This window comes from Lycorma delicatula, chromosome 4 (genome assembly GCF_047948215.1).
Source record: "Lycorma delicatula isolate Av1 chromosome 4, ASM4794821v1, whole genome shotgun sequence".
Lineage (NCBI taxonomy): Eukaryota > Metazoa > Arthropoda > Insecta > Hemiptera > Fulgoridae > Lycorma > Lycorma delicatula.
Genome location: NC_134458.1, coordinates 45,187,571 through 45,201,410, shown reverse-complemented (window position 1 = coordinate 45,201,410; position 13,840 = coordinate 45,187,571). Strand labels below are relative to the sequence as shown.

Here is a 13,840-nt window from a genome sequence, read left to right as displayed (position 1 = left end):
AATCCGGGGTCAAAAATTTTTTTTTGGGGGGGGGGGGGTCAAAATATGAGGGGGGTCAGAAGGTCAGAAATTTTTGGTTTCGGATAGATATTTGGGAATTTTGGTTCTATGGTAAAAACTATAGGAGGTATGGAGGATAGGAGTTTGCCCGTGTAAAGTATCGCAAACACTTAGAAAAATGTCTACTAGTACAGAGTAAAACTTCTGAAAATTTTACAAGTCCTTGTTTACTTGTATTTCAATGACGTCACGAACAAGCCAGAGCTTGTCGCTTGACTTGCAAAATTTGTCTCTATATAAGTTAAATGTATATACTTAAACACTTAAAAAAAAAAAAAACCTTACTCAAAGTACGTTTTAACTCACTCTGTCCGTGTAGTTGTATTTACTTACAATCCCACACCCCTTCGGTTCTTAACAGTTGTCCAAAAGGGCTGTAGCACTAAAAGTTCTCTACACTTTCCTCAAAATTTTGTATTTTCAAAAAAACACCAAACTGAAACTCAAAAAACTTTGCACTTGTGTCCATTAACCATACCACTATAATTTCCGATGTCCGTATCCAGTAAAAAATCCAAAAAACCCAATCAAAAAGTAAAATATCGCGGAGCTAGGAAACACGTCTGCACTCGGTGCCGTCCACAATTCGACAACTCGATTCATACTTGTGAATCACATTATTCACTGAAGCAGCACAACTTCCAATTATGTTAGCAGTTTATTAATGACATCCAAAATCAACGCCGTTTGATTACTCTCTAATTTGCTTTTGTAAGTATTTAAAATGATGTGTTTTTCCACACAATTTAAGGGCCTTTTTCATGTCCTTTTTTTCAGAGGGTATATCAGTAATCGTGCACTATTATCAGTTGAATCGGTATCAGACATGTCATCAAAATAATGGTATAACTCAAGCTGGACAGACACAAATCTAGGAATATACTATACTCACATTCCAATAAACTTAAAAAAATTGTAGTATATTAACTTTAATTAACATTAGAGTAAATAAATAAGTAACAGAAATATAAAAATTGAACATGAGAACAAAAGAATGATCATATGAAAAGATTAAGGGTTTTAATAGAACTAAGAAGACATAACATTATATAAACTTTTGATTACATTGACTGCTGTATGACAAATTAATTATACAGTGACTAACATAGTAATATAGTATATGGTAATGATTATAATGTTATATATAGATAGCATTGTGAATCGGCACTGACGCAAGGGACTTGACTACCAGAATCACGATGAACTCACTCACACAGAGCCAATGTTTGTTTATTCTTCACTCTATAAGTTAACTGAATACAGTATAAGTAAAATTTAATTATGGAATTAAATAATGAACTACTTTCCTCTTAGAAATAAAAATATAGTTTAATATATATTTAAAATTGAAATACAATAATAAACTAAAAGAAAACTTGATAAACAAAATGTAAATCAAAAAGTATGACATATAAACCTAAAACTCACAATAAAAATGACAAATATGATAATTATGATATTTATAAAATAAAGTGCGTCTAGTGTGAATACATTTACATAGAAAAGTAACAGGTCATTTAAAACAAGTTTCATAAAATATGTGATGATATGCATAAAAACATTAAAAGTAGCTAGTTTTCTTATAAGAAAACAAATGAGTTAAATATAAATAATATGCAAGTTTCAGAAGTAAATAATAAAAATAATAATGAAATATAGCAATTTGTAAAGTAGTGTAAATTTAAAATATAAAGTGAAATTTATGAAATCATTTGGAGACTTAAGAGGGGATTTATTAAATTTACCAGAAAAGGGATAATAAACTTTTTTTAATTTTATTTATCTTCAATAAATTTATTCACTCTTATCTATTTTTTAATGAGTAATGTACATCCAAAAAAATTACAATAAATTTGTAAACCGTACAGTAAGAGTCTCATAGATATAATTTCTTCTGCCAAAAAAAAAACAAAAATTTCTGTAATATAAATAAATTTGTTTTTAACAAAACTGTGCTGATATCAAAAAAGGTAAGACACTACATTTCTGTTATCAAAATCTGTTATTAATTTAGGATTTTCTTTAAAAAAAAATACATGTTAAATATATGTAACAGACAATAGATATTACAATAATAGATAATAAACAATGTTTAAGCGTTCCATATAATAAGCAAAAAAAAAGAAACATTTTTTACAAAACTCTTACTAGCCCAATTTCATTTATTAAACAATGAATTATCGTAAGAATTGTATTATTTCTGTAAATGTAATTTGTATTATTCGTTGTTTAATAAATGAAATTGGGCTGTTAAGAGTTTTGTAACAAATTTTTAATTTTTTTGAAGATAGAAAAAGAGCAACCCACCAAAATCAGCCTTCTATAATATTTGAATTGACTCCCCAACTCCCCTACATTTTACTGGAACAGACTTGTCCAAGTGACCATCACACCGATGCAGTAGACTGCTAAAGATAGCCATAACAAAGTGGTCATAATGCTCAGTGCATTATAAGAGAGAAAGTGGTATTTACACAACACAAACATGTTTTTATTCTTGAGTCGTAGTTTAGCACGTGATCAGTAGTTGCAGTGTAAGAATCTTTTTACCATAAGTGCTGTGATAAACCAATACCTAACAAGACATCAGTTTTGAGGTTAATGGCTAAATTTAAAGAGACAGGTTCTGTTAATAACAAGGAACACAAAAGTTCGATGTCAGTGTTGAATGCAGACACAGTCGCTGAAATCAAAGACCTATTAACTGCCTTGCCAAAAAAAAAATCAATTGGACAGTTGTCAGCTGAAATTAATTTACCAAAATCAATCATTCATTGGGCAACAAAGAAATTAAACTTACTACCACATCAAATTCAAATAGTTCATCATGACATTAGGATTTGAAGTGCTGAAAATCCCACAAGTATCATGAAAAACGATTGCACCTGCAAAAACTGGGCGTATACTGTGCAATATTGCAAAAAAAATTATTGGTGCTCTTTTCTTCGAGTATACAATTACTGCAGAATGATGTCAGAATATTTTATTGCAATTCATTGTGCTTTTGGAAGAGGGAGATCGATACTGCTGGTTCCAACATGACAGTGCAACATCACACTATGCAACTTCTAATTTCATTAATAAATTCTTTGGTGATGGCATTATTGGTCATGGCTTATAGCCACTAAGATCTCCAGATTTGACTACACCAAATTTTTTTTCTTTGGGGTTACGTCAAAGAAAAAGCTTACAGCAACAAACCACAAACACTTGAACAACTGAAGGATAATATCAAACATGCTGCTTCAAATACCAACCCACAAACTCTGAAAACAGTGGCAAGAAACACAGTGTAAAGGGTAGACGCATGTATGATGGTGGTGATTCATGAAGATGATGGTCACTACCAGTATTTACTCTAGAATTTAACATATTGATAAATTGGAAATAAGATACTTAATTCAATAACTTACAAATGCCTTTTTTTTTATTTAAATATGTCTACTGACATACATGGGTTGCATTTTATATGGGACATCCTGTAGTTGAGAGCCAAAAATGCATCTTTGAACCTTGATACTTTGACCTTGACCTACATGATAACAGTGTGTCCACCCAGAAAATTCTTCAGATGTGGATTAATCTACATAAATCCTCTGATTGTGATAATTTATATAAGATTTTAATAAATTGTTAGCCATTCCTTGTATCCCATATAATTCGATCTTTTTTTTTATTCAAAATTTCATGCTGAAAATGGTTGAAAGTCTTGGATAAATCAAAGAACTTATCAATAGAAGCCTTTGATATATCTAATTCCCCTTAATCTTCTCAATGAAATCAGTCGCATTACATGAAATTGATCAGTTTGATTTGAACCCGAATTAAGATTTTCAAATAATATTTTTTTCCTCATGGGAAGCAAATCACATTAATATTCGTTTTTTAAATACCTTTGTAAAAACTGTAGGTAATGCTAGCAGATGGTAATTATCAGTTTTTTTTTAATTTGTAGAATTTCATTTTTAAGGAGAAAAAAATAATAGATTAGTTTCATTAGCCATATACATTAAATTTTTCATAAAAAGTTAGTATGTTTGAAGACCATTAATAGAATCCCATTGCAACTACTAAAATAACTTTTTTTTTATACTTTTCAAGATATCTGTTTAAGATTCAGTTACAAAATTAAAATTGCCAGGACATAGGCAAAGTATGAATTTTTCTTTTCTGCTACCTCTTTTGACTCTGCATCAATTTTAACATAAACAATCAGTTTAGTTTTAGTTTTTTAACTGCATTTCAGTTTGTCCGTTTCTTTATCACCTAGTGCCTATTGTTTTCCCAAGATTGTACGAGTTAAATATTTCTGTTTTTTTTTAGTCTTTTTATTCCTGTTGTTTTTTTTAAATATTTTTTATAATTGTAGATTAGGATCAGTTGAAAGTTTGTTCTTATATGTAATTTACATTTCTTTTTACAAATATACCAAGACCCTTTGTTAGCTACAAATTAGCATGTTTATGAACAAATGGTCTTTTCATTATAGATTAAACATAGGTATCACCAAAATATAATTACATATTTATTTACTATAATTTTACATGTAAATATGAAGATAAATGTATAATTAAAAACAATTTCACACTGTTAACTGTAGAGTTGACTAACTGTAGAAAAGAATAATGATACTAATAGTTTATTAAATCAAATTAATACCAATGAAACATGTTATCTCAATATATGAATTATTATCAATCTGTTAAAGGTTTGTTACTTTCTGTATAGAAACGTATATAAACGTAATTATAAGACTATTTTTTGTAGTTATTATTTTGTAAATTTTATAAAAAATTTTTTAATAAAATATGTCATGTTTTAGAAAAAATACAACCATAAATTAAAAATATATGTCCTTGGTACTCAAAATATTTATTGACGAACAGTCGATTTTAATTATTAATTTATCTACTCGTTATTGTCATCAGCTTCAGTTAGTAAGTTGTTAATATGCCAAATTCAAATTTATTTCTGATAACCTGCCCAGCAAGATCCATAAGTAAAATTGATATATAGATTTTTAAAAAAATTAAATTTATAGTACTAATAGTGATATTTGCTAAGTTAGAGACAAAAATACCTATTTCTTACACATCTTGTGTAAGATAGCTAAGCATTAATTGTTGCTTGATGATGCTAATTAATGCTTGATGATTGTTGTTGATGCTAAGTATATGTCTGTTGTTACATCACCCTATGCCTTAATTAAATAACTTTTTTAGCAAATGCCATGATAATATATTCCCTCTGCACAAATTTTGCTCTAGAGAAGAATAACCTGTTCTCTCTTGTTAGGTACATCACAACATATGACTAACCATTTCAAGGTGAGCGAGTGGAATTTATCTTATAATCTTTGTAAGATGCAAAAATACCTTGCGATCGAGCTACTGTTTTATGGCAGATGATACCAGAATCTTTTTCTGTTTGCCATTAAAACTTTTGTATTTCTAGAGTATTTCATTTTTGATGTTACCGAGATGAAATTGAAGATAAATTAAATGTTCTTTTAATTCATCAACTTTTTGCTTCAGTTTTTTTTTAGCAACTTCAGTTGCGCAATTACTGATTTTGTTATCTTGTCCAGATATTAACAGTTCTAATTCATTGACATTATCAGTAATAGTCCTTTGCTTTTTGCTGTTTTTTTCTTTGCCGTTATTGGTTCAGGTTTAGAGCCTACATAAAGCTAATTTGCTATAAAGTTATTTTTTTCCTGACATGTAAGACTGAACTCAGCTTCCTATCAGTTATTTGATAATTAAAAATAGTAAACGCTGTTAAATAAAGAAAATTTTAATAAACTACTGTTATTCATCAGAGTTTTCAAAACTCATTTTACGCACAGAAGGAATGGATTGCAATTAATTTCTTGCTACCAGTCGCAGTACATCTCCTCCGCTGTACTACTAGCAGTGCTAACACTACGTCAGACACCCCAGGTAGATTTGCTATGCATCTATGTGTTCATACATTGACGAGTAATACTAATGTTATTTTACAATAGAAAAAAGTATGATACTTTTTTAATTTGTGAAATATTAAAAAATTTGATAAAATAGTTATTTTAAAACACTCAAAAACTGTTTCAGAAGTAGCAAATACATAAGATTTTATGAGAATTTCCCTCAAAACGAACAATTATGACAAAGAAAATCAGAAATGTATTTAGCTCAAGTCATCCTACTGTATCCATAAAGCCTAAGACTATAAACATAACATATTAATTAATCACTATAGACATTTGAATTTACTGCCTTAAGAGTGAAGCTATGAATTTATATTTCAGAGAACATCTTATGTTAAGAATATAAAAAAAAGTGATAAGCTGTTTATTTTATAAACAAAAAAACATTTTAGTTGTTATAAATGAGTAAATAATCATTAAGTAAAATAATGCCTTATTGCTTATAATTAGTATGTTGATGAATAAGAAAAATATTTCTGAAACAATTGTGATGGCGTAACTATAGTATTTATTGAGTTCTTTTTTTTCTTTAAGGACAACAAGAAGTTCCACAAATATATAATAACGGACAGCAGTGTGTAATATGTCTCAATGAACAACGATTGGCTGTTGAAACAAGTTGTGGTCATGTCTATTGTGGTAATATCTACTATGTTTATTATATTTCTCTATTAATCCTGAGTTAATTTTTTCATAACAGTAGAAGTTTGTTATAATTCATTCTTAAAGGCCTTTGAAAGAAAAATTTCAGTTATTTGAATGTGAATAGATGATAATTTTAAAATGTTATCAGGTTTTGTCATATTGTTCATAGAAAAAAATTATTGTTGCTTTTACTACTAAATCCTTATATATTATTATATACAAATTATAACTTAAATATCATTAACCACAAACTTTGTTTTAATGTACATTTGTTTAGAGAAGGTAAAATCCCATAGTAGATTTTAAGTTTTGTGAAGTTGTCAGTACTGTTTAACTCTGGTAGCAGACTAACTTACAACTAAAAATTTGACTGTAATATACAAGTAAATATCCAAATAGCCTGAAACCTCAATGTAAGTATTGAATTAATGTATTTATAATAGGCTATTTTTTTATCAATTATTTACCAGTAACACCTCTAACAACATAATGCAATACCATTGATGTATGTAAATTTTTAGTTTACCTGAAGAATGAATGATTGTCCAATAGGAGAAGTTTAAATTTGCCCATTAGCTATACTTTAGGAGATTAGTCAGATTATTTATGAATAAATGATTTTTAATCATTTATGTAAATGAAATAAATTGGATAATTTATAAATATTGTCTTATATATATATATATATATATATATATATATATATATATATATATATATATATATATATATATATATATATATATATACATATGTATATATATATATACACACAACACATAGGGTCAGGTTTCAAAAATCTAACCAGGAAAACACCTCATGTAATCTAAGAAACCAAGAATTTTAATTGACTGATTGAGCACTATAAAAACAAATTTCTACCATTACAGAGTATACTTTACATTATATATCATACATAAAATATATATATATATAGCATTAATTCAGTACACTTGTCTCCACATGTTGTACTAAACACAATGTATAAATAAAATTTCTATTTAAAATAAGTTTACTGTATAAAATAAAAGTATTTATAAAAATAACATTTTATATGCTTACTGTTAAGTAATTATTAGCTCTGTGTGAAATGTTCTTTATTCTTATCAAATTTTGATAAGTTTTTTATTTTTTCATTTTATGTAATACCGTGGGGGTTACTGGGAACCAGCCCTATACGTAGAGCTTCATAATAAAAAGGTTGAAATGCATTTAAAATTTTAATTTTATGTTTATGTTTAAATAGCAAGAAAGCTGTTTTTATTAATAAATTTAGGCAGTAGATATAATATTATTTAGTCAGTTTACAACAGTGTATGTCATGTGTTTATTTCAACAATAAATATACTGGGCTATTTTATCTATTAAAAATATATATTGTCTATGAAATTGAAAAAATTGTCATTGTAACTGTAACTCATTTTACATTATGTGTTAAATTTTTACCTTTTTAGGGCTTTGTCTCCGTCAGCTGTATGATCATCTTAACTACAGATTGCTACTCTGCCCCATCTGTCGACAGCCGGTAATTCTTATTAGATCTGTATTTGTATTCGTGCGTGTCTATGTGTGAAATGCCTTTTTTTACTTATCTTTTCAAATTCTGTTACATGTAGTTAAACTCATAATTTTTAATACAAAAAAGTCAAACGTTACAAATAAAAGTCAAAAGTGTGGGATTACCTTTTTATCATTATATTTTTGAATCTTGTTTTATTTAGTGATATCTATGTATGATGCTACTTTAATATGCAGTCTACTGTCATGTTTACACTTTACTGTGCAATCTACCACAATAGGTAGATCCATTGTGTATTTAAGGTTAATTAGATGAGGTTAGCGAACAAAGCAAGTGTTAGGTTATGTTAATAACTTAACTAATGATTCCATGTGCTGAACTTCATACAATATCAATATAATGTAACATTCATTTTGTTTGCTAGCCTCATCTTATTAACACTAAATATACAAATTATATATTGATGATGCTAATTAATACTGATGATTGTTGTTGATGCTAAGCATGTGTCTGTTGTTACATCACCCTCTGCCTTAAAAATTTTTTTAGCAAATGCCATGATAATTCCCTCTGCACAAACTTGATTCTAGAGAAGAATCAAACAATAAACAAAAAAAACTTTTTTCTTGGTTTTTATTCCTTGGGTGGAATAATAAGCTTTCAAATTTTTAAGTGTTTTATTTTTTTTTATCCATGCCCATATTAAAACTAAATTAGGTGGGATGCTAACTGACAAGCATAACTGATGCTAACAGAAACGAATAATAATTAAACCTTGTGATTCTTGCTTCATTCATCTACGTTATCTCATTTCGTTATAAATTAGTTATTGTTGTAGATTTTCTCATTTCCTTATCTATTAGTCATTGTTACTGTTACACCTTGCACACTGGTACGGTAGGCTGCATGTACTGTAGTGGTAGATCATATACTAAAGTAGCACTCTATTTATTGCTAAATAATATATGCAGCAGTATATATAAATAATATGTGTGAATGTATATATGTTTTTTTTCATTTAAGAAGAGACAAAAAAACAAATTATGAGGGTTAGCCAAGTATAAACTGAACTTTTGTCTTCATGTCTTCATTCATGTCTTTTGTCTTCATGGAGGAATACTGATGGGTGAGATGTGGGGAGTGGATGAATGTTCCAGCCGCCTTGATTGACAGTCATATTTCTCTCGTCAGTAGTGTCATATCAGAACAACAGGTTCCATTATCAGTTTTACAACGTATTATCATGAAGTTTCTCATGAATGAAATGAATGAAGGCATCAGCCAATTCAAAATTTTTATTAAATCTAAACACTATTTATGGATATGATCTTTTCAAGTGCCCAAGTCTATAACTGGGCTAGCAAATTTAGAGAAGGGCGTGAAGCTATACAAAAAGAAACGTTCAAGGATAAGTGTGGTGGATGACAACATTCAATCAATCAGTGACTTCATTAAAACAATCAGGTCCTTTTGGTTGATGAAATTGTTTTGAAAGTGGGTCTTCAGTAATGGAAGTGTCCATTCCATTACAACAAAGCCACGTGGTTCTGTAAAGTTATGTGATATGGGTTCTAAGACTTTTGAACCAGAATCAGAAACAGGCCGATAGGAAATTTACCAAAGGCTCCTGAATTCATGTCAGTGAGAGGGAAACAGTTTTTTGCATCAAATAGTCACATGTGGTGAGATGGGTCCATTATTAACCTCCCAAGTCGAAATTGGTGAGTATGAAGGGTATAGGAGCAGATAATTTTGCCCTTTAAAGGTAAAAATGTATTCATCAGCTGGGAAAAGTCCTTAAAATTGTCTTTTGTGACTGGAAAGGCATATTGCTTGTCAATTTTCTCCGCAGACATACTGTGAATGCATCTTCATGACAATAGCAGATATCACACATCAACTTAAGCTACTTAAACAAAAACAAATAAAAAAATTATGCAAATATATTATTATCAATAATAAATAAAATAAAAATATCACTTACTGCTTACTTTTTTTTTAAATTCACATTAGCGCTTTCGCAGTGCACACTGCTTCATCAGATGTATTAATAAATTTTTTTATGTTCAAAAAAGAAAGATGTTACCTCTTCTTAGTCAGATTGTTAAAATCTAAAATTTATATACATGTATTTTCAAACATTATATTTACCACTATATCAGATAAAATAATTTAAACAATATTATAACCACCAGATACTGTCAGAATAAAAAGGTAAGTGTTCTCACTTTTTAGAATGTCACTCCATCCTTAGCAGTCATAAATATAAATTACTCATTAATTAAAATAAATTTCATCATTATGTATATATTACGTTAATAAATTAAAACTTTTATTATCTTTTGTAGTATGATAATGAGTGTTATTTTATATCATTAATCATTTAATTATTATATCAGGTCTACAGTCAAAGCATTGTACTATCGTATTCAATTTGCATATTTGTAAGTCTAGTCAAAGCATTGTACTATCGTATTCAATTTGCGTATTTGTAAGTCTATATTTATTTTTATATTAACTAATATAATATTTTTCCAGCGCTTCAATTTCTTTATTACTATTATTTATTTCTAATATTTCTAAATTATTATAAATATCAGCAATCTTATTTTTATTCTGTAAAAGATGTTCAGTAATGTTTAAAAATTTAATAACCTTTTTTATAATTGTTAAATTGTTCCAAAAACCTTTTTATGAAGGATTTGGTGGTTTTACTTTTGTAAATATGATCACAATCATTACATTACAAAATTGTAATTGAAGTTTACAGAAAACCTAATTATAGTTTATATACAAAACTCAAACACTCCTTGGATATACGGAATAAATAATTATAAAAATATGATCCATAGTGTGTGTGTGTGTGTGTGTGTATATATATATGTATACACACACACATACAGAAATAATAAAATGAATAAAGAAATCGAGTATATAAAGTAAAGAATATTGCAAATATAAATGTTTATAACAACAGTTTCATTGATAGATTACTTTAAAAATATTTAAATAAAAACATTTTGGATAAAACCACACACATAATCACTAACAATAATAATGATGATGATAATAATAAATATAAATGGACTTTACCTAATAAATTAATTACTTTTAAATATCAAAGTAGTAATACTATACATATCACTAATATATTTCATAAAAATGAATATAGAATTTCTTATATATCAGGTAAACCAATATGTATGTTTTACAAAACAAAGATATTAAGAAATTTGAACTTTGTGGAATTTATAAAAGCAAATGTAACAATAGATCACTTTCTGTTGCACTATTTCAAACCTCAGAAAATTTGAAATCTAGATAACTGGATCATCAATAACAACAGACCATTCAGCAGTTGTCATGACCTACAATTTACAATGGTCATCTGCCGAAGAAGAAAATTCAACTAATGTCATGAAATTGGGCTATAACTTACTGAAAGGTGGAATCTTCTATCAGAATGTGCCATGAAAACTACCAAAGAAGAATTTCTGGATAAAAAAGTAGAATCTTTTATACATAAAATAGTAAATATTGTAAATAAATCTAAGGTCATTGTATACGTTGTAACAGTAAGAAAAAAGAAACACATGGATCACAAATGATCTGATAATGTCAATCAAAAACAGAGATGGGTTATACAAAGAGGCTAAAAAATCAAATGACTACAAAAATGAATGAATGGAGAAAGTATAGAAATATTCTGGTATACAATTGATAAACAAAGTTAAAAATGATTATGATAAAGGTTACTTAATGAAAAATTCAAATAATGGTAAAAGATTATGAAATGTAATTTACAGAATAAATGAAAAAGAAAAACTTAAAAAAAAAAAAATAAAAATAAAAATAGAAGAAATAATCCATAACAAAAGTAAGTTAAAAATAAAACAGAGATGGCGGTGTATTTCAATGATTTCTTTGTTAGTATAGGTAAAGATCTTTCTAGCAGAAAGAAAAATAATAATTATAAATATAATGGACCAACAATATTAAACTCTCTTTTTTTGTCACTGTAACCAGGGATGAAATTGTTGTCATAATTAAAAAGCAAATAGGTGTGATTTTATCAGTTGGATTTCATTTCAAATCAGTGAAGTTTTGAAAACAATTTTGAATTATATTATAGAACCCTTAACTGAAATCATAAATACATTTTTGAGATTGGCCATGGCTTTGGGGCTTTAAAATAGCTCAGGTAATACCGATATACAAGTCAGGTGACAGTAAAAGTACAGGGTGATTCAAAGAAACGGGAAATTTAAAAAGTTAAATAACGTTAATGAAAAATTTTTTTTAGAAAATGAATTTTATTTCATGTAATTAAACAATTGTTGCCATTTTAGGATATATACATTTTAGTTTATTTTTTAAAGATGACATCTTGCAGGTGACCTCCTCTTCTACGTAAACACTCACGAAGTCTCTTCGTTAAATTGTTCATGGTTTGTCGTAACATCTCAACTGGAATTTCCGCAATTGCTTCTCGGATCTTTGCCTTCAGTTCTTCTGTTGTAGCAGGTCTACTGTGGAACACTTTCCTTTTAAGGTGACCCCACAAAAAGTAATCGCAAGCTGAGAGATCAGGCGATCTGGGAGGCCATCTAATGTCACCATTTTGTGAAATGACACGTTGTCCAAACAATCGGCGTACAGCTGCCATCGATATTCGTGCAGTATGTGACGTTGCTCCGTCTTGTTGAAACCAGGCTGTGTTAAGAATCGGTGGAAATCTCTTTTGTTGTTCCACAACTAAGGTTTCAAGCATGGCTACGTAACGAGCCGATGTCACTGTAATCGCAAGACCGTTGTCATTATCAAAAAAATAAGGGCCTATAACTCTGTAAGATGACATAGCACACCACACAGTCACTTTCTGGCTGTGCAACGGACGCTGGTGTAGCTGCGTAGGATTTTCTTGTGCCCAGTATCTGAAATTTTGCTTGTTAACAAATCTACTGAGGTGGAAATGCGCTTCGTCTGACATTCAAAGTTCATGAACATCCACTCTTCATTATCATTTATCTTCTGAAGCATTACATTACAGAATTGTGCTCGCACAACTGCATCGTTCGGTTTCAGTTCCTGGACGATCTGCAACTTGTATGGATGGTATTGCAAGTCCTTCACTAACATTCTTCAAACACTTGAACTATGCAATTGTAAAGATGCTGAGAGACGACGGATTGACCGATGTGGACTTTGTGTGACAGCATCTTGTAAAGCTTGAACATTCTGTGGTGTACGGACGGTTCGCTCACGGCCTGGAGGTTCTTTTTCATTGCCGAACCAGTTTCCTCAAAATTAGATATCCATGTTTTAATTGCATGTGCTGATGGAACACGGTCGTGCTGTCCCAGATTAAAATGACGGTGAAATTCTCTATGCGCTCCCTCCACACTGTCATTGTTTTTGTAAAACGCTTTGATAGCAAATGCACGTTGCGTACCACTCCAAGGATACATGACAACTAAATGGCAGGTTATGTTAGAGAGGCTGGCGCCACTTATCAAGTGGTACCAATCGCCCACGGCTACCAACACAACTTTCAGAATTTCCCGTTTCTTTTAATCACCCTGTATTAACAACTATCATCCAATCTTGCTGATCTATAGTGTATTAAAGTATTTTAAATTAGTCTCAAA

At 29.1% G+C, this 13,840-nt stretch overlaps 1 protein-coding gene across 2 annotated transcripts in view; it reads left to right on the top strand.

Moving 5' to 3' along the window:
- LOC142322842 (E3 ubiquitin-protein ligase RNF170-like) overlaps window positions 1-13,840 on the top strand; it is a 43,848-nt gene that overhangs the window by 14,648 nt on the left and 15,360 nt on the right. For both annotated transcript variants that reach the window (XM_075361917.1, XM_075361918.1), the window contains exons 3-4: window positions 6,563-6,667; window positions 8,128-8,198. In XM_075361917.1, coding sequence (XP_075218032.1) covers window positions 6,563-6,667; window positions 8,128-8,198 — 176 coding nt within the window. The remainder of the gene's footprint in view (window positions 1-6,562; window positions 6,668-8,127; window positions 8,199-13,840) is intronic.